Source organism: Triturus cristatus, chromosome 12 (assembly GCF_964204655.1).
Source record: "Triturus cristatus chromosome 12, aTriCri1.1, whole genome shotgun sequence".
In the NCBI taxonomy this organism is placed as follows: domain Eukaryota; kingdom Metazoa; phylum Chordata; class Amphibia; order Caudata; family Salamandridae; genus Triturus; species Triturus cristatus.
The window spans coordinates 209,208,752-209,235,206 of NC_140595.1; the positions used below are offsets into that span (position 1 = coordinate 209,208,752).

Here is a 26,455-nt window from a genome sequence, read left to right on the forward strand (position 1 = left end):
TGATTCTGCTCCTCTCGACACTCCCAGTCACATTGGGCTGCTACCTTCACATCCACCCTCTCCACACTGCGCAATGGCCACCCACTGAAACACTAAGTTACTCTAACTTAATGTGAAGGGCTTTAACTCCCCTAACAAGATGAAACCAATATGGCGTGCTGTCCTTTCTCAGGACCCAACATTATTTTCCTCCAGGAGACTTCTCCTGAAGGCGGACAGTACACGTATGCACCATCAAAAATACCCACATCACTATATTGCACATGCATCAACTAGGACGAGAGGAGTGCCCATCCTGTGGTCGCTATGTGAAACTCGCCCTACAACGGGGCACTCACCCAGGGGTACTCGCAAACTTTCTCTTGGGAGCCAAATTTACAGTGTGGTTTGTGGCCGAGGGCCGCACCTTGGGGGCGGGGTCATTGGGGGAGGGGGCGGGGCTAGAGCAACAAAAAAAAACTGTGACCATGAGGTGGAACACAGGTCCCTGCAGCGGACGCCTTCGTCCACTGAGCCACCAGACCCGGCATACATCTGTCTGTCTGTGCCTCTGTCTGGGCCTCTGTCTGGGCCTCTGTCTGGGCCTCTGTCTGGGCCTCTGTCTGGGCCTCTGTCTGGGCCTCTGTCTGGGCCTCTGTCTGGGCCTCTGTCTGGGCCTCTGTCTGGGCCTCTGTCTGGGCCTCTGTCTGGGCCTCTGTCTGGGCCTCTGTCTGGGCCTCTGTCTGGGCCTCTGTCTGGGCCTCTGTCTGGGCCTCTGTCTGGGCCTCTGTCTGGGCCTCTGTCTGGGCCTCTGTCTGGGCCTCTGTCTGGGCCTCTGTCTCTATCTGTCTGTCTGTGCCTCTGTCTGGGCCTCTGTCTCTATCTGTCTGTCTGTGCCTCTGTCTCTATCTGTCTGTCTGTGCCTCTGTCTGTGCCTCTGTCTCTATCTGTCTGTCTGTGCCTCTGTCTCTATCTGTCTGTCTGTGCCTCTGTCTGTGCCTCTGTCTCTATCTGTCTGTCTGTGCCTCTGTCTGTGCCTCTGCCTCTATCTGTCTGTCTGTGCCTCTGTCTGTGCCTCTGCCTCTATCTGTCTGTCTGTGCCTCTGTCTGTGCCTCTGCCTCTATCTGTCTGTCTGTGCCTCTGTCTGTGCCTCTGCCTCTATCTGTCTGTCTGTGCCTCTGCCTCTATCTGTCTGTCTGTGCCTCTGCCTCTATCTGTCTGTCTGTGCCTCTGCCTCTATCTGTCTGTCTGTGCCTCTGCCTCTATCTGTCTGTCTGTGCCTCTGCCTCTATCTGTCTGTCTGTGCCTCTGCCTCTATCTGTCTCTGTGCCTCTGCCTCTATCTGTCTGTCTGTGCCTCTGCCTCTATCTGTCTGTCTGTGCCTCTGCCTCTATCTGTCTGTCTGTGCCTCTGCCTCTATCTGTCTGTCTGTGTCTCTGCCTCTATCTGTCTGTGTCTCTGCGTCTCTGCCTCTATCTGTCTGTGTCTCTGCGTCTCTGCCTCTGTCTGTCTGTGTCTCTGCCTCTATCTATCTGTCTGTGTCTCTGCGTCTCTGCCTCTATCTATCTGTCTGTGTCTCTGCGTCTCTGCCTCTATCTATCTGTCTGTGTCTCTGCGTCTCTGCCTCTATCTATCTGTCTGTGTCTCTGCGTCTATCTATCTGTCTGTGTCTCTGCCTCTATCTATCTGTCTCCTTACCTGACTCACACCCTGCTGTTCTCTTGTCATTCTTTGTCACCTCTCTCCCCCCCCCCCCCTCTCCTCTTGTGTGGCTGGGGCAGCTGAGGCAGCTTCCCTTCCAGGGCACACACACAGCCCCACCCGAGTACTTCACAGGTCTTTAAGAGACCATTTGCATGATAACGAGGCTTTGTAGTATTTCACTTCTTAGCGCCCCAGCAGCTCCACTCCGACTATTGCTTGAATCCCCGGGCCCCCACAGAGCAGAGTCTGTGTTTGCTGACACTGTTAGGAAAAAAAAAAAACACCGATACGATGTCTGAAAGGTCCGCGGGCCGCTGGCGGGCCGTACTATGAGTACCCCTGATCTATTGGATGTCTATTCCCCCAAAGCAGGTGTAAAATCTTATTCTTGGGGACCTGCTGCAAGAGCAGCTAGCTTTTGTGGAAGGGTATATTCTGGGTGGTGACCTGATTCTGGTATGGGACACCCCAGATTGATCGTGCCCCCACTTCCTTCCAGGGCAATGTCGGCATCTCTTAAAAAGGATATCTCGGAGATGGGCTTGGTGGACACTTGGAGATACAGGCTCCATGATGCTCATGAGTACTCGTTCTACTCGCACTGGCACATGTTCTATTCTAGAATCGACCTCTTTCTCACACACTCCTTGCTGCTTACACTGGATACAGTCACCATCTCAGACATTTCTATATCGGACCACGCGCATATGGAGCTCATTTGGAGCTGGGATGGCCCCTCACAGCAACCACAACTGTGCTGGAGATTACCCCCGCATCTCCTAAGGGCCCTGGTAGATGTGGAAGAAATTTGAAAGGGAATCACTGGCTATTTTGAACTCCATGACCTCCTGGAGACTCCGGGCCACACACTCTGGGATGGCTTCAAAGTCACCATCCGGGGAGTAATCTCCTCTGTAATCGCCCGCATGCCAGTGCTGGTAGAGGCAGGCCTGCCCACTGAGATCAAAACTCGAGCGTCCTGACCAGTCTACCCCCTCTGTGTGCCACAAAAGGCAGCTGTCTCTCCTGCAAGGCCAGCTCCTTGCTCATAGAACCAAAGAGGGGGCAAAGTAGCAGCGCTTTTGGCCCTCAAACTGTTAGCAACAGGCCCATGCTCACATTGCCAAGATCAAGACAGACAATGGAGAATGGGTCACCACTGAACAAGCAAAGCAACAGGCCATCTATGATTTCTACCGGTCTCTGTACTCAGAGGGCGGAGTCCCCCAGGAAAGCATTGATTCCTATCTTGACGCTTGTTCCTGGGACTCCTTGGACCTGGCCCATGTGCAGCTCCTGGAGGCACCCATTACGCTTGCTGAAATTTAGCAGGCTCTAAAGGACCTCTCTTCGGGAAAAACGATTGGCACTGATGGTCGCTTTCTGTAGAGCTTTTCTGCCTTTCTTCCAGAACCGTTTACTGGGTCTCTTTAACTCCTTCACCTCCGAAACCGGCCTCACCCGAACGATGGTCGCAGCAGATATTGCCCTTATCCCAAAGCCTGGCAAGGAACCCTCCCTGTGCGCGTCCTATCGTCTCATTGCATTCTTGAATACAGGTACCAAGTTCTACACCAAGGTCTTGGCAAACGTCTGGAGCCTTACCTCCCTAGATCAGGTCTGCTTCATCCGTAACTGACAGGGGGTGGATAACATCTGGTGGGTTGCACACTTAGTAGAAAAATCTCAACTCCACAACATTCTGCTTGCCTCCTCTGGCTAGATATGGAAAAGGCTTTTGATCGTGTCAACTGGTCCTTCCTGAGGGCAGTACTCTGAAAGTTTGGTCTTCGGGCTGAAAATGATATCTTGTATCATGGCCTCTTATCTAGCCCCCACCGTTGCTTTACACGTTAACGGCCTCCATTCCACACCGGTGCGATCAATACAAGGCACAGGGATACCCCCGCTCGCCGCTATTGTTTGCCCTTGTGGTGGAACCCCTGGCAATTACAATCAGGCAGAAGGACACTATTGCTGGCATCCTCTTCGGTGGCTATGCACCCAGACTGAACCACCTGCTGACGCTCACCCAACCTGGGACCTCTCTTCCTGCCGTCGTTACAACACTGACAGCCTCCGGGTGGGTCTCTGGCTTTAAGGTTAATGTGTCCAAGTCCCAGGCCTTAAACCTTACAATACCCAAACAGGCTCTCCCGGCGATACAGGCCCTGGCCCCATTTCAGTGTTCCCCCACATGATATTTGCATTCTAAAGCTCAAATTGACTCCAGCCTTATCGAACTGGACAAGGGCAAACTGGGCTCCCTATTTAAAATCCGTTTTGGATGATTTCTGCCGCTGGCGGCCCCTGCATGTATCCTGGCTTCATCATCCCCAGGATACTGTATTTGTTTCAGACACTCCCTACCTCCATACCACGCAAGGACTTAGTAAACTTGCAGCAAGATGTCCGGGCCATCATATGGGGAGGGAAGCAACCTAGGTTTTTGAACTTTTTTTGTACAAGCTTTATTCGAGATATTTCTCATAAAAGCACAGCATAAAAACATTTAGAGATTAAAAACAAGATATTTACAAATACAAATTCGTGTAACACAGCATAAAAACATTAGAGGTTAAAAAAACAAGATATTTACAAATAAAATTCAAATAGGCGTTCTGTGCAGCTCATACAGTATTGGCATAGAAATGTTTACATTTGACAAGTAATTTTACATTTTTAGCCAAAAATAAAAGAAAAACCTAATTAACTGGTCCCGCCCATTAAACGTTGCCTAATGGCCCAGGCCCAACCCAAGTATTTGGCTACCCCAATGACTATCGATTCATGGGTTGCTGTACACACAATTCTTAGCGCCACAGTGCTATCACGTGTCCCCAGGTTTTTGCATACAGGGGAGAGCCATAGTCTCCTGGGTGATGAGTAAGCTTTGCATACGAATAGAAAGTGACCTACACTCTCCTCTGCATTACCACAGGCTGGACATAACCTGTTAGTCGACTTTTGCCAACGTGACGTTAGTTTTTTTAAGGGAATAGATCCGGATCTTAGCTGGAAGACTAGCTTCCTATCCATTGGTACCGTAATAGTATCCCAATAGTTTTCTAGGATAGGAAAAATTTTTGTCTCCAAAAAACGACCAGCCATAGAGTCGGACCTAACGCCGTTCAGCAAATTGCCACCCACCCAGTCCCAATAACGTAATTTGAGATCTTCTTTACTTGGGAACTCTTCACCTGCTGGGTTATTCCAAAGATTGGAAAACCCCAGATCAATTAGCATTGCCCTTAGATTTTTAAGCCAAGTTATCTTATGAAAAATGTCTTCCTTAATTATCCAGAGAAAACCCTCTGCATATTGTCTAATCTCTGGAGTTGTCCAAAGACGCCTCCAGTAGAGAACAGGGCGCAATCGAGCTCTATCAGTAATTGGGCGTTTACCCAACTCCAGGAACAATGGTATTAGGGGGGTGCTCTGAGGAAGTCCTGTAATCCCTCTGAGGAACTTATTCTCGGATATCTGTAAGGCCGCAAGATTGTCCCAGGCCCATAACTCCGCACCATATAAAGTGGCACCTAAGACCTTGGCATCGTACACTATAAGTGCGGGTTTAATCGGCTTTGTTTTTGATTTGCGGTGTTCTCCCCTCAGAGCACCTGAAACTTGTTGATGTTTTATGACCACTTTTTCCACATGATGCGACCAGCCAGCGCTCTCTGCTATCTGTACCCCCAAATATGTAAACTCCTTAACGGTGTCTAACTTACAATTATTTAGGGTTACCTTGGGATAGATTCTACGGTTTGGGGTAAAGGCCATTAATTTTGTTTTCCCCACGTTTACCTCAAGCCCATGCTCTGTGCAAAAGATATCAAAAATATTTAATGCACGTTGCAGCCCTGCAGGGGTTTTTGACAAGATAAGAGTATCGTCAGCGAACATCAGGATCGGAACCCTGGCGTCCGCTAACGAGGGTGCGTCTACGCTTGCTTCCAACATTCGCCTAACAATCCCATTAATAAATAATGAGAAGAGTAGGGGAGCCATGGAGCAGCCTTGTCGGACACCCCTTTCCACGGGAAAGTCCGAAGTAAACTCGCCATTCCCACCCCACTGTATTCTTGCGAAATTGGATTCGTGGAGACGCATAATTAATGTAAGCAAATCAATAGGAATTCCCATTTTTTGCAAGACCAACCATAGCTTAAACCTGGGGACTAAATCAAATGCCGCCCGCAGGTCGACAAACGCGACATATAGGCATCCTCTTCCCAGTAAAACCGTCTTCCACCGCAGTATGGTAAAGCGGAAGACCTGATCAATGGTACTGGTAGCTCGTCTAAATCCTGCTTGGTATATGGAAAGGGCATTGTTGGCATCAACCCAGTCCATAAGCTGGTTTGCAACCGTTCTTCCCACTACTTTTTGTATGGTTGCTATTAAGCTTATAGGCCTATAGTTGGCCGGCAATGAGCGATCTCCCTTCTTATGGATGGGAATAATAATTGCACCTTTCCAAAGGTCGGGGACCACCGCGCCCTTGGCTAGGGCATTTGCTACTAAAAAAATATACCTCACCCATCTCGTCATATCATACTTAAAAATATCCGGGGGTATCCCATCTAACCCTGGGGCTCTCCCACTATTCACAGATCTAATCGCGATTTCTACTTCTTTGGGGGAGAACATGTTGTCAATAGCATAGACTGGCGCTATGCATTCACCTACCCCGGGATGCATGACTTCAGCATATTGTGGTCTGAAGTAGTCAACCCAGGCTTCTTCAGCTACATTATTATCTGGCTTTACTGGGCCACCTCCTCTTCCCCACTTAATAATTTTCCAAAAGGACCGAGAGTCCTTCTTATTAGAGGCCTCTTTCAACTCGGCCCAGTGGTCTTCGTCCCATTTCTTTTTTGCTTGGAAGATGGCCTGTTTGTACAGTTTCCTTGCCTCTTTTATTGCGACGCGGTCCCTGTTCCTAATGGCTTGTCCCAGTACTAGACGTGCTGTTCTACATTGGCGATTGAACCACCTTCCAACTTCCTGGGTTTTCTTCCCTTTCTTGCTCTTGGTCAAAAAACATGGTTTGAGGAGGGAAAATAACTTATTGTGGATATCGGTGATATCCCTAACCCCGGGAACTGTTGGATCAACCGCCTCCATTGCAATGATTGCGCTATCAACCTCATTGTTGATGTAGGTCATAGTTTCTTCGTTAGCCAATACCCTTGGCCATTTCAACCTACGTTCGTCGTTACTCATGACTGGAAACTGATCGTTCTTTAAAAACAAATTTCCCACTCCTGGGTTCCACCACCTATGAGTCACACAAAGGGGATTGTGATCACTTTCTACTCTGGGCCTAATGGCCATATCAATAACCCCCTGCCACAACTGAAGACTACATATTATATAATCGATTCTGCTCCTGCTATTACCATTATCGAAGGTACAACTACCCTCCTTGTCCCCTGTAGTTCTCCCATTCAGTGCTCTTAGACCATGTTCCATACAAATAGCATTTAGTAATAGGATGTCTTTTGTCCACCTTGGGACGGGGTTTAAACACAAAGATGGTACTCCCCATAGGTTATCCTCATCCATCCCTAGGGGATCATTTGTAGAATCTAAAGGTTCAAAAGTCCTATTAAGATCCCCGGCTATAATTACCCTGCTATCTTGGGACTTTGTCTCTAAGCAGGCAGACAACAATTCTAAGGTCGAGGAATTGGTTGTGTTACTGCCTCTTATATAAACATTATACAAATCCAATGATGGACCTTTATCTGCTGAGATTCTTATCAATTGTAAGTCGCTACTTCCCAGGTCCAATATTTTGATGGTAATGTCCAAATCTTGTTTTACCCATACAGTAAGACCTCCCATGGGCCGACCCCTACCACCTTTCGATGCTGGTATCGAAAAGTTTAAATAACCACAACAAAACGGGGGGTCACAGGCCCAGGTTTCTTGGAAGCAACATACATCGAACCCACAGATATATTCTACCCAGAGTTGGGAGTCTAACTTGCTACTCAACCCTGCCACATTCCAGGATAAAAGCGTACCAAAGCTAAACTCAGACCCATCATAATTATTAGTATAAGAAGACACTCCGGAAATCATTGAGCCTTTGATGTTAGTAACTACCTTCCCCAGATTGTCAATGGGGTCAGGAAGGTTCACAGTACTAACATTTATATTTTCCATCCCGGTACCTCCCTCTACAACAAAATTCCCCTTCGCTGTGTAACCAGCAGTTAAGATTGTGTCAATAGAGCTAACATGATCTTCACGGGCCCCCTTGGACTCATTATTAATCCCTCCAATACCACTACTCCACTCTCTAGTAATTTGTCAATATCCCCACCCTGAGTCCAGCCATCCAGCTTGGAGATTATGACTAGTACATGTGGTATAATTCTGGCCTAATAATAAAGCTGGTGTGGAAGTAATTGGCCAGGATACAGCAGAAGGGTTCAGGGGTTCGTTACGCAGGCTAGTCAGTGCACTAGTTGGACGGGGGTAGAAGAAGGTGAGATCTACAATTCTAATATCTCCCTTGTTTTCACCCCATCCCTGCCTAGTTATCCATCCCGCCACCCTTGGATCTTGAAAGTTGACCACAACACAGTCCCCACCCAAACTTTTTGGTGTATACCCTATCCAATCTATTCTCCTTACCCCTATGATTAACCCATCAAGATCTCCTGGGAGAGGTCTATTCTCCCTTAACCAGTGCATGGTCTTATTTTTAAGCATCTGGAAGGTTTCTCTCTGCCCTATGGGGAGTGATGGGACGTTAGTAAGGACTGCTACATAGGGGAAGGAATCCGGAGTAAGGTTTACTGGGGGTTTTCTGTGGTGTGGCTTTATCACGGGAGGTGGGATTAATTTGGAAACTATAGGATCAGGACAGGGTACAGGTTTCGACACCAACTGAATATTAGTTGGTTGAGTTGGAACTAGAACTTTACCTGCTAAGAGACATACATTGTCCCCTGTCCCAACCGCAGGATTGTTAAGAACTAACTGCTTATTGGTTATTTTTGTGGGGGCTGAAGCTTTATCCACTGAAGAACGTACAGTAACCCCTAAACCAGCCACGGGTGATGGATTTTGTGATTGAATTACCATCGACTGGGGTGGATTTGTGGTATTAGTGGTATTAGGCTGGAGTTGGACAGGGCCTAAATAGACCAAATCAGTAGATTTGGTAGTTGTTTTAACAATGGTGTTACTTGTCTTCGGGAGTGAAGGAGAGTTGTTTTGAGACCTTCTGCCCTTGTCTTGAGTGACAAGATTTTTTTTTTTTTTTTTTTTTGAAAAACCTTTATTGACGTTTCAATCACTTACACGTATGGGCCTACAACCCCCCGGGGCCGGCCGCTAAGCAATCAGAACAATAAAAGCACATGTAAACACAGGCGGCACCTCGGAGAGCAAAGTCTACAATACAGTATAGTCCGGCCAATGAGCCGCTCAGGTAGGACACCAGGAGAGAAAGGGTTTTTCATTTTATAATAAAACAAAACAGTAGGATCAGGTGCCAAACAGTTTCCCAACAGCGATAAGGGGCAAGGATAAGAGACGCAAGCAGCAAGCAGCAATACATTGAATCAATGGCGCAGACACGGGAAAGTACGGATGGGGAGAAATATCAAAGATAGTTGCGCCTACAGGTCCCCGTACCTAAAGCCCAGCGAACCCCCCGTAAACTGTGGCACACATTAAGAGCAAGCGATTCACAATAAGAGAGGTGTACCGCGCTGATCCCAGAAAAACAAGCAAAAAGAAACGGAGAAGAAAAAGGAGGCCATGGAAAAAGAGATAAAGACTAAAGAGTCCCCTCCCCCATCCCCCCACCCTGCACCTCTGCGAATGAGTATGGCCCCACCCCCCAGCAGTGTGCCTGTCGCCCTGGAACTAGACCCGAAATATAGAAGAGACAGAGAAAAAAAGAGTAAGAAAGAGCCCCCCCAGACGGGGGGGCGGAGGGAATGTAATAAACTGGAGGAGGGCCTTCAAAACATACCCCCGGCTTCTCCCTCCCGCACGGTGAAGTCTCCCCACAACAAACAATTAGCAGCACCAAGTTGATCATATCAAAAAAAAGGAGGGGGGGAGTGGGGAGCATTATGCACCAACTATGCGACTAACCATGAGAGCACGCAACCATGAGTCCGCCTGTCTACTAGGTGACCACTCCCGAAGGATCAGCCTCAGCCTTGACCGCTCTTTGCGATTCTGCCCATGCCTGCCCCTCGACCCAGCACCATGTCCGATGTCCCAAAGTACAGGAGTGTCCAAAAACAGTCGGGAAGCGACGCACACAGGTGGGGTGGAAGTCTCTGAGCATCAGCACGGACCGCTTCATGGGGGGGCGTCTTTTCCAGTGCCGCCCCAGGATCTGCACTGCACACAAGGTCCAGACAGGCTGAAGCAGTCAAATGAGACACACGTTGCTGGAATCGTCCCTGGGCCGCCGGAGATTGCGCACGGGACACGGCCACCATCTTCCGCTCAGGTCCAATACCTCCGGAGCAGATCAAGCCCACAGTTAGCCGACCACACGGTAGCATACTGTCCGGAGTGTCCGGCTGTACACTAATCGCGGGGGGGGCCGCAACATCTTCCTCCTGTGTGCAGTGTGGAAAGCCACTGTGTACTTGTGGACCAGCATGCCGCCACTGTCCCAACGCTGATACCACACCATCTAGCTTCCTCCCCAGGACCCCGGCGCCATGAGCCAAGGAGTAATGAAGGGCACCAAGGGCCTCCAGGAGGTCGCCGTACCCCAGAGCAGCTCTCTCCGATCGCTCTGCCACACTCCCGACCGTCACACACCCCCAGTCCCGCTGCGTCCCAGCGGACAGGATGATAGGCTGCATAGTGACAAAATGGCCGCTGGGAAGGCCCGACTCGTATTGGGGCCAGGACCCCGGGACCAACGCCTCAAGGTCCACGTCGCTGAAGACAGGGATCCTGGGGGAGGAACAGATTCAACCGTTGCGCGGTCACGGGCAATAGTCGTCTCCGCCACGGACCAGCTCCCGCAAAAAGCCGGGAGCAGCCCGCAAGGATCAGGCCGAACCAGGGACGGCGTCCGGGCAGCTCACCGTCAAAGGCAGGGGCGAACACCACAGAATCCGAGAATTGCACACCCGGGCATGTCCTCGGTCCGCAGCGCTCAGCAGGGGGGGAGCGACCACAGCAAAATGCAGGCCGAGGGGAGCACCACTCCGGCGGACCGACTCCACCCAGTCACCACAGGCCGCTGTTGTTAAACTGCCGCCCGGCCAAGGCGTCCACTCGAGGTCCCGGCTTCGGGACCGCACGGGCCGCAAAGTTCAATCGCTGATTTCTCCGGCGGTACTGCAGTCAGAAACCTCAGGGTCACACGATCGGTTGCCACTTTCGTTTACGAACACGATCCCGTAGCGCAGAATAAGGATCTCATGCAGGATATCCGTGCGGGATGCGGAGGTTCACGGAGCCGGGAATCTACGCTGCCGTCCCGGTCGCCATCTTGGCTCCTCCCATTTGAGTGACAAGATTAGTATTATCTTGGGGCTTTATACTTGAATCCACCCTTATATTGGATTTAATCAGTGATTTTGTAGAATAAAAATTATCTAGTGTTGCCTGCTCAAAGTGGTTTAACCTATCGGAGAGCTTGGCAATTCTATTCTCTATCGGGATAAGTATTAGTCTGAGTAATCTTTCTAGCTCAGGGAGCAGGTTTGCAGGTGATAACAATTTATCGTTACTTGATGCGGTAGACTCGAGACAAGTTTTCTCTTGTGAGTCTAGAATACCCAAGGGAACATGGTTCGAGTTCTGAACACTTCCTATACTGTGATTTTCTTCAATAACAGCCTCTCTTGTACCCACAGTTTTGTGTAACTTCCTTTGCTTAAAAGGGGGTTTAACCACATTTTTACATTTTCTTTGTGGGGCTGTTCTTTTTCTCTTAGACCCAAGCTTAGGTCGGATCGGGATAACCTGAGCGTCTGGTTCAGGAAGCAATATGAGACTGTTGTGACTCCCACTGGATCTAATCAAATCTGTAACAGTTTCCTCATTTATTATTTGTGTCTGACCTTCAGATTGTTCGTTGGCAACTGGAAAGTTTACTGAAGATAATGGAGTCACCAGAGTGGGATATGTTTGAGTTAAATACTTGTCCGTGGAATTTTTAAGCAATTCAATTGATTGTCTGCGCTCTGCGCGCCTCTCGGCCAAGGTTAACTCTTTATCAATAAAAGATGAGCGGTTAAAAAAGAATTTATCTAAAGGGCCGATAGCCAATAGACCAGTCTCAGTCGGTAAGATAGTTGAACGAGCGCTAGCAGTACTTGTTATGGCAGACATTGCCCTACTTCACGCCAATGCAGAGTACAAAGAAATTCACTTACTATAAAGGAAACTATAACTATAGCCCCCAGCAAGCTCCCTTGCGCTCCCGCACAGCGTGTTCACGTGTTAATTTATAACTCTAACAGAGGCTACCCGTTTGGTGGGGTCGGGGGTGAGGAGGGAGAGCAGACCAGGTGGAACCGGCGGGGTTACTGGGACTCCTAAGAAATGTAGTCCCAGTCCTCTTGCTCGCAGCCCTCTGCCCCTAACTTTCCCCTGCTACAGCTAGCAGCCCACAACGAAGAGCACCCCTCTGTGAGGCGGGACCTATGCAACGAGTTCTGCCGAGCGTTAAACACAATACAAGGAATCCACGTGCAATCTAGGTAGCACAGGCAACAAATGCGGTTTTGTCCAGGTGTCCCTGTTGTATTTCTAACATCTGCTAACACGTGGGGGTGAACACAATTAACACCGCAGCATAATGTTTGACAATATGGGCAGTAGATGTATCCACGATCTGTGGCCCAGCCCTGTCTCCTCTGGCCTCTGAGGGCCACAGAGGGCCCGCCCTTTGTCCGGGCTGCGTCCCGCTCGCGTACCGCGAAGCGGATACCGTCAGAACTTAAGTATAGCTGGGGCGGTGGGCGGGGAGAAGCACAGGTGTAACCGCGCACGGGCTCCTGGGAACCGGAGTCCCGTGCTAAGCCTGCTCCCCGCGTTAGTCCTGCCACTCTCGTAAAACAGCAATCAGCAATCCACAAAGCCCTTCCCAGGGCGGGTACAGTAACCACGAAGGACCAACAGGTGAGTTCTGGAACGATGCGGGACCCGCGCCAGCGGGTTCCGCGAGGCGTTATGAATGTTCTTGGGGCGGTGGGCGGGGAGAAGCACAGGTGTAACCGCGCACGGGCTCCTGGGAACCGGAGTCCCGTGCTAAGCCTGCTCCCCGCGTTAGTCCTGCCACTCTCGTAAAACAGCAATCAGCAATCCACAAAGCCCTTCCCAGGGCGGGTACAGTAACCACGAAGGACCAACAGGTGAGTTCTGGAACGATGCGGGACCCGCGCCAGCGGGTTCCGCGAGGCGTTATGAATGTTCTTGGGGCGGTGGGCGGGGAGAAGCACAGGTGTAACCGCGCACGGGCTCCTGGGAACCGGAGTCCCGTGCTAAGCCTGCTCCCCGCGTTAGTCCTGCCACTCTCGTAAAACAGCAATCAGCAATCCACAAAGCCCTTCCCAGGGCGGGTACAGTAACCACGAAGGACCAACAGGTGAACTCTGTTCCGATGCTTCCCAGGAACCGGAGAGGCTTAGCATGACCTAATCTCTTGGAGTATTATTGGGCGTCCCACTTGCTTCATATCCGAATGGGTGGTGAGGGACAGGAAGAAGCACTGGTTCCATATTGCCTTTGTGGGACTTGGCCTGGCTCCTTAGACCTTTGCGGCCCGTAGTACGTATCTCGCGACTCCCACTTGGACCGTCCTCGAGATTTGGGAGAGGATTGCACTTAAACGCGGACTTACCACATTCCCCTCCCCCAGCACTCCCTTGATGCGCAACCCATATTTCAATCCGGCTCTGGAGCCCCACTCATTTAATGAATGGGAGGTCGTAGATTTCCGCACACTGCGCTACTTGTTTGCTGGAACTTCCATCAAGACATTCGATCATTATAAACAGGATTTCTGCCTACCGGGAAAGTTGCGACTACAGTCCTGACAGCCGTGACATTGGTCCCTCAATCCACTGAACAGGGAGCAACCAGATCATTTACCCCTTTAGAAACACTGTTTAGGGCTTACGACGACACGAGAGGGCTTATATCCCGCACCTACTAGGTACTCTAACACTTGACTACACCATGTCTGCATACCTACCAAGCACGATGGCAAACTTGAACCACTGTGGGCATCTCACAGAACCTGAGGGAGACGCTATGGAAAGACATCCCCACAATACATCGCTGTATACAACAGCTGGAGATGGCTTATGAAAAATGACATGGTGGTACTATACACTGTCCTGCCTTCGCGCCATCTATCCTACCACATCAGACCTCTACTGGTGTTGCGGAACTGCTCTAGGCAGATCCCCCCCCCCCCCAAGCATTTTGCGGCTTTGGTTGGCAAATTTCACGGCCAGAAAAGCAAAAATCTGCAGCCCAAAACCTCAAAATTTGCATTTCAACCCACAGATTCCATTACTTAGTGTATCGCTATAGAGAGAACTTGCATGCACCTCCACAGTGCCCTCCTTCCACCCAATAAAACTGCTATGATCACTCCCATTATTTGTGGTATCGAAAGGTGCCTATTTACGCACTTAATCTCCCCTCCCCCAGACTTATACCATTGTTTGGTTCCCCTACTTCCTGATTTCTTTGATCAGTTCACCCACCACTTTGGGCTGTCTTAAATTATACAGGTTATGCCACATTGTTAAAAAGCATTACTAGTAGTTTCATCTGAATGCTGGCACCAGATTTATCAGCTCTTTTCTTTATCCAATCTCTTTGTCTGCCCTCCACCATTCAATATGTCTGCTCTTCTTGTACATGTTATACTTTGTGCTTTTTGCGTTTTGGACTTAACCCCTTCAGTGCCACGCCCTTTCCCCGCCCTGTGCCGGCCGTTACATTAGCGGGCGGGGTTTATGACGAGCTGGACTCGTCATGGGCACAGCGCAACCGTGGCCCATGACGAGTCCAGCTCGTCATGGGCACTGAAGAGGTTAACGTAGCTGTTAGTATTTTCTCATTCACTGCAAAGGTTTGGCAATTTTCCATTATCTGGTGACCTTTTGAGTAGAGAACGTGGTGGCTAGCGCTGGTTGAGAGTTCTGAGGTATCGCTTGCATATTGCAGCAAAAAGCTATAACTGCACTGAATTTCATTGTTTTCTACTGCATGATTGCTCCTATATATATATATATATATATATATATATATATATGGCTCCATTGCTTTATGGCTATTGTCTTTTGCAGACTCTGTGCACAGTTGATCATGCTCTAATCTGGGAGTGGGCACAGGCCTTCAGCTCCTTTCATAGAGCGTGGCCAGCTTGGTGGCCTCATCTGTTGTTTTCACTGCTGGATCTGATACTGAGGGGTGCTGAGGCAGTATCCACAGTGGAGACCAATGTGCTACTGGAACTAGCAAGGCACAAGTTTGATCCCAGTGCAAAAAATTCCTTGCTTCATGAGCAAGGATAACTTTGTTATTGAATGTTCCTGAAGACACTCGAGCACGCTTAAACTGTACTACACAGCCCACTAAGAACTGTGATCTTTAGCTTCCAACTTGCAACAGCACAAGTTTGGAGGGCAGTGAGTGATGTGTTTTGAGGGGCACAAAGTCTTTTGGGCTCGGTGGTTTTCAGGATTGAGAGCGGCCCCTTCGAAGTCCACTGACGGGAAGGACCCTCTGTAGATAACCTAACTTTCTAAATGCGGTGGGTTAAGTTGTTGACAGGACCGGAAAATAGGAAGTAAATATAAAGTGGCTGAGGGACAGACTCCAAGGCGTCTTTAGAAGAAAATTGGTTTGTTAAAAAGATGAATTCACACAACACAATTCTGAAGATAAGGAGCTGAGGAAGTCTTGCTCTACCACAGGAGTACACGATACCCCACCTCTACAGACTGGATCTGATATTTTGTAACGGGCACGCCAATAAAGTTTCTGTTCCCAATCAGATTAATAGCAAGTCTCCAATCAGAAAAGCTCAATTCTACTTGTCACCAGTGTGGGGGTTATTTGACGAAATGTCATGACAGGATACCTTTTACTAACTTTAGGGCTCATTCCAAAAACACACAGTTAAACATCAAAAAGTAACCAGCATTGGCATAGCCAATAGGTCTCGCTTTTGGGACCTTATAAGTATTTATTTAGTTATGCAGCACAATGTCCTTGGTGCAACAACATCAACTGTTGCATGGCTAAACACTTATAAGGTCCCAAAGGCGAGACCTATTGGCTATGCCAATGCTTGTTTTTATTTGACACAGAAAAATACTTGAATTCTTCGGGTGCTCATTTACAATTAAGATTTTACCCTGCCCTACATCATCCATCAGAACGGGAAGTCTTATAAAGAGGCCAACCCCTTAACATAAAGCGATCTATAAAACATTCTATTTTTGGCGCAAAGGAAGGAAATGTAAGCAGTTCCTAGCACTTGAGTGATGCTCTCTCCCTGCGAGCCTTGGTATTCTGGTGTTATTATCTTTGCAGCAGTTGTTACAAAAGCCTGGCTAAGTGGACAGACCACCCACCAGCTCTTATCAGAAAGCGGCAGCTCCTGGTTCATCCACTCAGCAGAGCTGGCAAGTAGGCTGGAGAAAGCTTGTCTCGTGCACACATGAGGCCCAAATCCTGTGGAACACGGATAGGGGGTTAGTGGGGTTACATTATCAATACCCTGTCGGGTATGGATACGTGTTTCACATCTCCACGTGCATGTAGTAAACACCAAGTAGTGCAAAATATTCTTGGGATCTGGAGGAGCCGAGAATGGTTAGTGAAAAATAGAAAGAAGTACAAGGTAGGTGGATCAGTTGTTATGCTGGGCAAGGGGAGACAAGGTAAGCTTAGTAAGCTAAGAGTATGTTTAAAGGGAGGGAGAAGCAGAGAGAGAGCTAAGGAGAGGTAAGCAAGGTGCAGAGCAAGAGATAGATGACGCACTGAAAGAGAGGTTGATAAAGTAAGGCGATGAGGTAGGGAGGGAAGCAGTGAAGAAAATGTTATCAATGTCCCCATTACTTCATCAGTGGGCATCTGAGAAGGTGGTGCCCTCTTTGTCCATAGCCACTGAAATTATGTGATCCTGCGGCGTTTTCCGAATAGGTATGGATTTGCCACATGGCGCTTCTATAAATGTTTTGTATGCCAACAAGTTAAATAATATGGAAGTACGTCTCCCGCTGGGCCGACTGTTGTTCAAAAGACCCCTAAAGTCTCTCTTTAAACAAAGCCCCACAATTTTTCTCACAAGCATATCGCATGTTTGAGCTGACTTCTCAGCTACCTATGTTTCAAACAAAGTAAAGACTGGGAAGAGTCCTTCCCTAGATGAGCCATGGTGTACGAAAGAAACACTCTTTTTATAGGTGTGTTTGAAATGCACTACTAACCAGCTGTAGCCCGGTGACTGACGAGGAGGAAGGGGGAGAAGGGAGGGGGGTTAGTGAGAGCACAGAGCAGGGGGTGGTGGCAGAGAGCGCCTCACGGACAGCAAGCCTGTGTTTACAATCCCTATGGCCTTCACAGACGCCTGCCAAACGCTTTTTAAATGTTAGCTCGTCACTAACTAAAACGCCAGTGCTTCATGAAATCAGTATCCCGTGACCTTTGTCTAAATAAAACCGTGAAAACGAAAAGGACGTGCCCCCGTGATATATTTAAATTAACAAAGTGCTTCCGACTGCTCGCGTCTCTACATGCAAGTGCAAAAAATAGAGGTAGGACAACAGACAAGGGGTTGAAAAAAGAATACAGAAAAGGCGTCCATCTTAACAAAGTCTAGTGAAAGCATTAACATTTATTGCTGTTCACGATACAAGATATGAGAGCTGCATATGAGATCTCATTATAATATATTTTAGGATCAACAAATACAATCATGGCTGCCTTGCACAAATGTCAGTCTGCAATATGTTTCTATAAATACTGTTTTCAAGAAGCGCGTCACTTTGAAGAGCTTCGAGGTGTTGTTTGCAAGTGCTCCATTTAGAATCCGATCGGAGTTAAAAAAGCAATAAAAGACAGAGCACTTTGAGGGCGGGGCGGGTGTGTGCGATTGCAGTTTTGGTTTCTTTTTTCGTAATCGGCAGTGGGTTGGTTTTAGCATTATTTCAGTGTCAAATCCATGTTTACACATTTCTTGCTCAGAACTGCCGTGGGAAATTGAGGTTACATTTGTATAAGATGTGCCTGTTTTGCACGCTGGTGGAAAAATATTTCCTGAATGCAAGTCAAATACTTCTCAAAATTAACAAGATCTCTGCTAGGTGCTTTGCATTTGAAGAGCGAGAAGTTATTAAAAAAAAAAAAAAAGACGGCAAAAGTGAAAGCAGGAGTGCGCGCCCCGGCAAATACGCAAGTGGTGGGCGTGCAGCAGCGCCAAAAGTGAAAGTAATCACGCTCCAGATGGCGCCTCGGGTGCTGAAAGCTGGCAGCTGTGCACGTTCACGCTCGCGTGAACGCAAGCTTTAGGCCAGCAAAATACGTTGGGTAGCACTTTGAAGACCCACTTACTAAATGTCTTGCAGGGCAGCGCATGTGCTGGCTCAGGCGAGACCTAAAAATCTTGTGTGGTTGCACCAAAAATCATTTGCATCAGAAATGATCTATTACATGCTTTATTTGCTGAGGAATTTATTTTAAACTCCTATCTCATCAGTGTTTTCACATGATTGGGCCAGAGAACCAAAGTTAATTCCTGAGCTATCATTTTTAAATGTAACACTGAGGTAAAATCTAATACACCTTTTTTTCTGTATTGCAATCCTCTTCAGACCTTTGTGAAAAACCAGCAGCAGCAAAGACTAATGAAAAATATCTTAAAGTTGAATGGTTTTAAACTGTGACTAAATAATCGCCGGAGATTAAATGCTCTGCTGAAAGAAATATTTACATTGTTTTGCAAGGAAGTTCTTTTAAATGACTTAGTTGTATTAAGAGTTTGTAGGGTCCTTCATAATTTTAGAATGTACACTATCAATGCTTACATTTTTACTTTTGTTACCCTCAATGTTGAGTATTTTGAATATAATTTGTTTGTTGTGCGGGCCTTGGTTCATTTTCACTGATCCTGATATTTGGTCAACTAATTGCTGTGGATCCTCTTTGGAACGCTTTGCATGCTTGTTCATTCTGTGCTTTTGTAAATGTTATGTTGAACAGTGCGCCTGATATTAATTTAGCTCTTTTGCTGATTTTGCAGTTTCTGGTAACAGATTACACCTCATAATGGGAGAGAAGCCAATATGGGAGCAGATTGGAGCAGGTTTCGTTCAACATTATTTTCAAATGTTTGACAGAGACAGGTGCCAGTTAGGACCATTATATGTAAGTACCTCACACTGAAGGCAACTCTATTATTCTACAAATTTGTCAGCACTTTTAATGTGTTCGTTTTAACTCCAGGAAGGTGTAGGACTGCAACTCATGATCACGTTTTTCCGTGATTAGTGTTTTTTCTGCTAACTGTGGCTTTAGTCTAGTCTAATTTTCTGCTTTATGGCATAACAAGTTTTACTCTGTCAGGCAGTGAGCAAAGATCTAGTAGAACTGTTATGGAACGCCATGGGTGGTCTGGAGAATCGGTGATTATATCAGTTTGTCTAAGAGGATCCACGATGTCTCCCTGCATCAATTCTTGTTTACTTTTTTCATTGCAAAGCTTAGTTGTATTCCTCCGAATTCACATACTCTTCAAGGGTTGACTTCCGCAGTCCTTTTTCAGTTGTCTTGGAAGTCAGTTTATCAAGCTTATTCTGTGGCTGAACTCTCTAGTACTCTTTAGCAGGACTTTGGTGTTTTTAGTCTTTGTGCTACTTATTCAATTATAGACCATTACTTTGTGTTGCCAACAAGGCAAACAACGGGCTGTAGCCCCAGAGCTTTGCCAGTTTCCTCAGTGTGTCCTTAATTCATTCTCTTCACTGGTACGAAAGGCTATACTTACACTGGAAAGGTTAATGCATGTAAAGCACATTTTGTTATATGCTGCTGAAGGCTTGTTGGGCTATTTGTAAGGGATATCGTGACTGGCTGTTCAGCACAGCGAATGGCCACCAAAATGATAGAAGTTTTCAGAGACCCACTTACAACAAGAGCCCTTCTGGCCTCATTGCGCCACGTGAGCACAAGGTTGACCATGTAGTTGTGTCCATTCTGCAACATGTGATCTTAGTCTGCTGCCCTCGGTTCACAAAGTTTGTTCCTAACTCAGTTTCAAGGGTTTGTTTTTTCATACTTATTTGCTTAAGTTCATCAGGCTATGAGTTTTGAGAAGAGGGATCATGACTCAGTTGAACGATCCTGTCATTGGCCAACAGTGCTGTCCCAAATCCATTTCAAATGTCTTCTCATCCTCAATAGATGCGTGCATGGGTTAGCACAAAGTAGTCTAACGGGGAACAGGAAAAGTAGCTTTTGATCAACAAACTCTGACTCCTGGAGGGAGGAGGATTAATTTTTATACAAGTACTCCACTATGGGTGGTTTTTGAATAGGGGTTCCGGGTGTCTGTCTTTGAACTCGCTTTCCTCCTCCAAACTCCGCCATTTCAACAGTGTTAGACTTGACTCTGATTTATCTCCTTGACTGTCACTTATGTCCTTCCTCTTCTAAACCAAGGCAACCTTTACAAAGCAAATCAGCGCTCGGAATGAATTCTGAATTATTGTGCTATGTTAATGCCTTTACCGTTTTAATCTGGCTTTGCCTGGGAATTCTACAATAAATGTGAATGTTTAATAGCATATGGCCTGCGTTCGTTCTGCAGATTCATCGTAAGCCAGTGGTCCCCAGGACTGCACCGGGACACACCACGGGTTGGTTTGCAGCAAAGAAACTGTGCTGCAAACAACTGCCCTGTGATCTAGAGCAGTGGTTCATAACCTGTGGACCGAGGACCCCTGAGGGGCTACGAGACCTTCACAGGGGATCCATGACTGTTTTATAAAATGTAATATTCAAAATTACAAGTTAGAATTAAGAAAGCATAAGAAAGAAGAAAAATTGAAAACAAATTCTTAATATTTAATGGTAACAAACAAAATATTTAATTGTTTGGGCATTTGTTTTGGTGCATGCTCGTTTTCATATTTGTGTATTGTTATGAGGTTTATATTGTAGACATTGCCTAGGCTGGGGGTCCACAGCTTCCAATATGGACTCAGTGGGGGTTCCTGAATTCCAGTAATGATTCAGTTAAGATCCACAGAAGTCAAAAGTTTAAGAAGCGCTAGTGTAGAGTTCATGTTGGTGGCTGGCATATTAATTTGTTGCTTTTCTCTACCCTTTTTTTTCTTGCCTACTCTTCACTTCACTGTTCTATTGTTAAATGTTTTTGTCCCATAACTGTCTCCACTGTTATCTCTCCATTTATTTTTTTTATTCTGGTCTAATCCCTGCACGTTTCATCATTCATCCCTTAATCTGTTATTTCATCCACCTATTTGTTGCTCTCTGAGGAAACGGCTTCTCCAAAAAGTAGTATGAAGTCAGTATGAATAGTCTTGGCTTACATTTACGTAGTACAAACTTGTCTCGAAACCTGCCTTTACTAAAGGTGCCCAGGATTCAGAAATCTTTCATTCTCATTGACCATTCGCGAAAATAAATATGTTTTTATTATACAGAGTTCCAATGGCGATCCTTGTGAGTCTGTAAACAGATGGGATTTCATATGTTGGGTGTTGTGGTGGTACAGGGATCAATGGAAAGGCCAAATATCAACTTGATCAGTATTAGGATTGGGTCAGGACGTGTGATTAAAGTTGCATCTGGTAGAATATCTGGAGGTCAAATCGTTCATTCGAGTGCTGAATGAATTTGGTGTCCTGAGCGGGTTCTTAGTTTCTGATCGGCTTGACATTAGATATTTGTGAAAATTACTTGCAATGATAATACTTCAGTAAGCACAAGGCTCCTATTGTAGTGGAGGTAGATATGTGGCTTTCTCTTGAGTGTTAGGCATCTGCATTGTCTTAGTGTGAGCTTAGTGGAATGTTTTGGAGGAGATGAAAATGTTTCAGGGTAAAACAGTCACTGACAGTCAGTCAAGCAGAATGCGCAGTACTCTGCTTGGCAAGCTGTCTGTCATTGTATTTTTCTGAATGTAACTAGTGCCAAAGTAGGACAGCTGGTAGCAGACATAGTTGCACTTTTCTTTGCAGGTTATTTTTAGGTGGGCTGTGTTCTCTTGCTGCATTTTCAGGCTTTGTTTATTGTTGAACTGTATTGTTAGGTGACATTACCCGAAAAATAATTGCCTAGTAATAGATTTTTCAAAATAGACCTCACTAGCTCTTGTGGAAGTTGTGCTTTCATGGTCTAATGGCTACTGAGCCATCTTAGAGGAAGACTGTTTCCACTATGACTTAATAATATTTTCTGTTTTGAGTTCCTATTTGTTGGGATCCTGATTTGTTTAGTGTTTTCCAATGTAAGGAAACGGGTTAATAGTTGCGTGGCTTGCACAAGTAATGGGTCCTCGTTTGCCTTTCGCTGGGAACCAAACACCCCATTGTAGAGCCCTACTCTCTCAGGGTAACGAAGCAGAACAGTCTAAGGCCTACTCAGTTGAGCTGGTGTGGGCTAGTTATCACCATTCGCTGGCACACAATAATAAACACTTAATAAATAATATCCAAAGTACCATTTGAGGATTTGAACTTTTGACCTGCAGAACACATACAGGTGTCAGTAGTGAGTGTTTTCTATGGGATTGTCATGTTGTGTCGTGCCGTACTGGACCCCGTAGCCCCGCCCTACGTCTTGACGCAGAAGCAGAGGGTTAGACAGCGGCTGAGACCGCCTGCCGCAGGACGCCGAGGAAAGCAAAAGCGAGTTGCCGCAGCGGGAATAACGACTGCTGCGAGGGGAAATCCCCCAGTTAAAGAGTTGGACTGCACGTCGGTCGAGAGTGCTCCCACCCAGACCTGGGTCCGGACCGGTACTGAGAGGTGCCTGCAGGGAGAAAAACCCAGGCAGCAGCGCTGAGGATACCGGGAGGGGGAAGCAAGGACACAAAATATACATTTTTGATTCAAGAGTTAGAAATAAGGCGGAAACGACAATTGCGGTGAGGAAAGGGCACGGGGAGAGCACAGGACTGACGCACAACAGAGGTAAGTGAGGGTTCTGGTCTTTGTTTTGTGGATTGGCATTTTAAAAGTCATAGTTTGAGCCCTAACCTGGGTGGACTATCCTAGAAGGTGACATTTGAACCAGTCTGAATTGCTGATAATTGCTTTGGTCGCATAAAGGCATTAACAGTGGCCTCCAGAAAGGCTAAAAATACTCAAGACCCGAAGATGAAGCCAAAAGAGACCTTAGTAGATCTGGAAGACTCTGTGGAAAGTATAAAGAGCCCAGGGGTAAGACCAAAAAAAGAGCGAAACAAAAAGGAAAAAGGAACGGGGACATGAATACAAGCACAAAAAGGGGGGGCCCGGCCTCAAGCTCATTGAAAGACTTTGTGGGGAAGCACTTAAAAAAAGTATTCTCACCAGCCAAGGCCTCGGTAATAGAGAAGGCAGAGGCAGAGTCCGAACTGCGAATTGGGAATACCTCACTAGCTTATGGGGAGTCTACGATGGAGTCAGTAAGTTTAGCTAACCAGTCTCTCCAATTTTTATTGAGCCAAAAAGGCAAAAATGTCTCCACGGCTGTCCTCTTCCCCGCACGGGCTGTTTACTCAGGACCTAGAAATTTTAACTCAGGACTGTGTGGAATTAAACAGCGAGGATCAAAGAACAGAAGGAGAGGTTATACCAGACACCGAGCAAAGGGGAAAAGAGACTGAAAATCAAGGCCAGCATGGAATCCAGTTTTTTGTGGAAAAAGAAAGCATCGAACTAAATCAAACCTCATGGTTGAACCTAGAACTTTCTGCAACACCTGCATCCTCTATGATAGACTTGATGTTAATTCTACAAAGAACTCTCCGGGGGGTTTTAGAAGTCACCTTGTCAAATAATGACATTTTAAAAGCACCTATTTAGGATTGAGGGGGGGTTAGAAGGAATTAGAAACCAAATGCCAGCAATAATAAGACCAGTTCCAGACCTGCAGCCTCCTGCATCAGCTAGGGGGGAGGCAGCGATGGTCGACCCCTCTAAGACAAATCAGGAGGTTTATATCTCGAGGTGGCCTATGCGGGTAATAAGAAGGGGAGAGAATTTTAGAAATGGGATATATAACCGAATGAGACAAGCCGGATGGAAGTTAGGAAAAAGGATCTGTTAAACCAGCAAAAACAAGTGGGGTTTGAAAGGCAAGCTCGAGAAACCTTGAGCAGGAAACCCAGCTAAGTAAAACTCTGAGAGAAATAGGAACGAGGACGGGAACAAAGAAGCAGGTGAAAAAGGTGTCCTCCAAAAATAAGCCAATGGTCCAGGAGAAGCAAGTACGGTATCTACCACATATAGGGTCCAAGAACCCCAACAACATTGCTTGTTATGGAGTAAGGCCACAAGTAGATAATCTACCAGAGGTAGGAACTAGAAGGCATTCCAGCCAGTCATATGGTACCAACTGGGATAAGAAAAGAGGGTGTAGAGAGCAAGTGGCTATACTTTGTACCAATTCAAGCAGGTAAAGGTGGTAAGAAACAGAGTAAGAGAGGGCCGCTAAACGGGGCACAACTTTTACACTCATTTGCCCAATGCCCAAATTTGAAGGGCATAGGGACAAAAGACCTGTGGCAAGTAGGTTTTAAGCTGAATGAGGAAGGAAAGGAGGTCACCGGGGTATTGGTTTATTCAGACCTGGTGAAGTTTGCTATCCAGAAGGCGGAGAGAGAGGTATTAAAGGAAGGCATAATGCTAATACCCGAAGAAGTATTAGAAATAGATGTAGAAGGAACAGCGCCACAAGGAAAGGATTTTCTAAGGTGCCACGCCGGCCTAGGTAAGAGACAGGTGAGAATAATTGAGAAAGAAGTAGGTGTAAGTATGGGAAACCTCGAAATAGATGTTAACGACCCAGACATAGAAAAATGGCTGGGAAATTGGAGTCCAGGTTCTAGCCACATAGGCCCCTCCAATAGGTATAGCAAGGAGCATGGAGAAGAGGGTTACTTAGAAGATGTCGAATAGGTAATGGGGACGCCGTGTGGCTTAAAGATTGTTTCCTGGAATGTAAATGGTCTGGGAGACCAAATAAAACAGGAAAATCTAAAGGAGCTAGCAAAAAGCTCCGAGATCATTGCATCCAGGAAACTTGGCTATGTGGCAAGACCCCAACATTCGACGGCTTCCGTCAATTCCACCGCCCAGCAAAGAAACAAAGGTTTGGATGTCCAGCGGGAGGAATTATGTCCTTGATATCAAAAGAATAGTAAAGAATGTTACCCAACTTAGAGTAAAATGTAAGTGGCTGCTCGCTTGTAGGATATCTTTAGCAGTTACCGGCATAAATTACGCAGATCTAATGCTTTTAAATGTATACATGCAATGGGGAAGCCAGGAGGAATATTTTGCTGAAATGAGCAATTTTAAAGAAGACATGGATTTAATTGGGGAAAAGTATGGTACGGATTTAATTTTATTGATGGGGGATTTTAAACATAAACTAAACCCAAAGAAATCTGATGGCTGGTTCTCAGATATATTGGAGGCTTATGATGTAAACCAAGCAACCTTCCCCAATTGTGAAACTACAACTCGGGATATAAACCTGGGAATTTATTTGGGGACTAAAAGCCTCTTTTGTTTAAATGTAAGGTCACCCCTTGATTGCCCAGCGATGAAAACATTTAAACCAGGCACACAAAATTGTCCAATAGACTACGTCTTTGTCACTCTGGAATTTTGCCTTAGCTAAGGATTTTAGAACTTATCATAGAGAAGGAAGTGACCATAATCTGTTGGATTTAGAGCTCTTAGAGATCCACCTGAAGCCCTGTGATAAAGTTATTGATCAAGAGGTGGGATACCCAAGGTGTATAATAACTAGGCTAACAGATGAATATATTGAAAGGCTGGAAACATTACAACAGAACCTCGATCTGGGAAAAGAGAGAGGGCAGGGACTAGAATGGTAGGTGGACAAAATAGAACAAGTGGTTCAAAGCCTCCGAGTAGAACTTAGAAAGGATAGAAAAAATGTAAAGAGGCATCAAAATGTAACACAGACTCATGGAAAGTGGTTCACTGAGGATTGCCTAAAAAAGGAGCTGAGGAGAGAAGCACGTAGATTAAGGGTTAAATACGAACTGGAAAGGGCAGACAAGCTTGCACAATTAAAAAAAGAATATAATATATTAATAAGGAGTGCAAAAAGATCTTTTAAAGATTCTTGCTGGGCAAAATTACTGGACCCAATCGAGACAAAGAACTTACACCAGTTCTGGAAGCTGGTACAATCAGCAGCAGAACCCCCGGCCGCCTCAATGAATTGTGTGGTGGAAGAAGTGGCATGGGTGGAATACCTGCTGGAATTGTATAGCCCGGGAAGAGAATTGGATGCTAGGGAGCCTCAGGAGTGGGGCGGGCTAGTAGAGGAGCTTAAAGCAGATTTCTTACCCTCAAATGTAAAACATACAATAAAAACCCTGAATTTAACTAGAGCAGCAGGACCAGACAATCTCCCAGCCCTGATAATAAAATCACAGCTGAACTGGTGGGCAGAATTCTTCTCACTAATGTTTCAAGTAATCTTCGATTCTGGGAAGATCCCCAACAATTGGAAAGGAGCAATAAT

The 26,455-nt window shown here is 46.6% G+C and overlaps 1 protein-coding gene across 6 annotated transcripts in view; it reads left to right on the plus strand.

The window, feature by feature from the left end:
• Positions 1–26,455, plus strand: part of NUTF2 (nuclear transport factor 2) — a 158,101-nt gene that overhangs the window by 13,589 nt on the left and 118,057 nt on the right. For all 6 annotated transcript variants that reach the window (XM_085639070.1, XM_085639067.1, XM_085639069.1 and 3 more), the window contains exon 2: positions 18,963–19,087. In XM_085639070.1, the coding sequence (XP_085495196.1) occupies positions 18,989–19,087 (99 nt within the window). In that variant the 5' untranslated portion in view covers positions 18,963–18,988. The remainder of the gene's footprint in view (positions 1–18,962; positions 19,088–26,455) is intronic.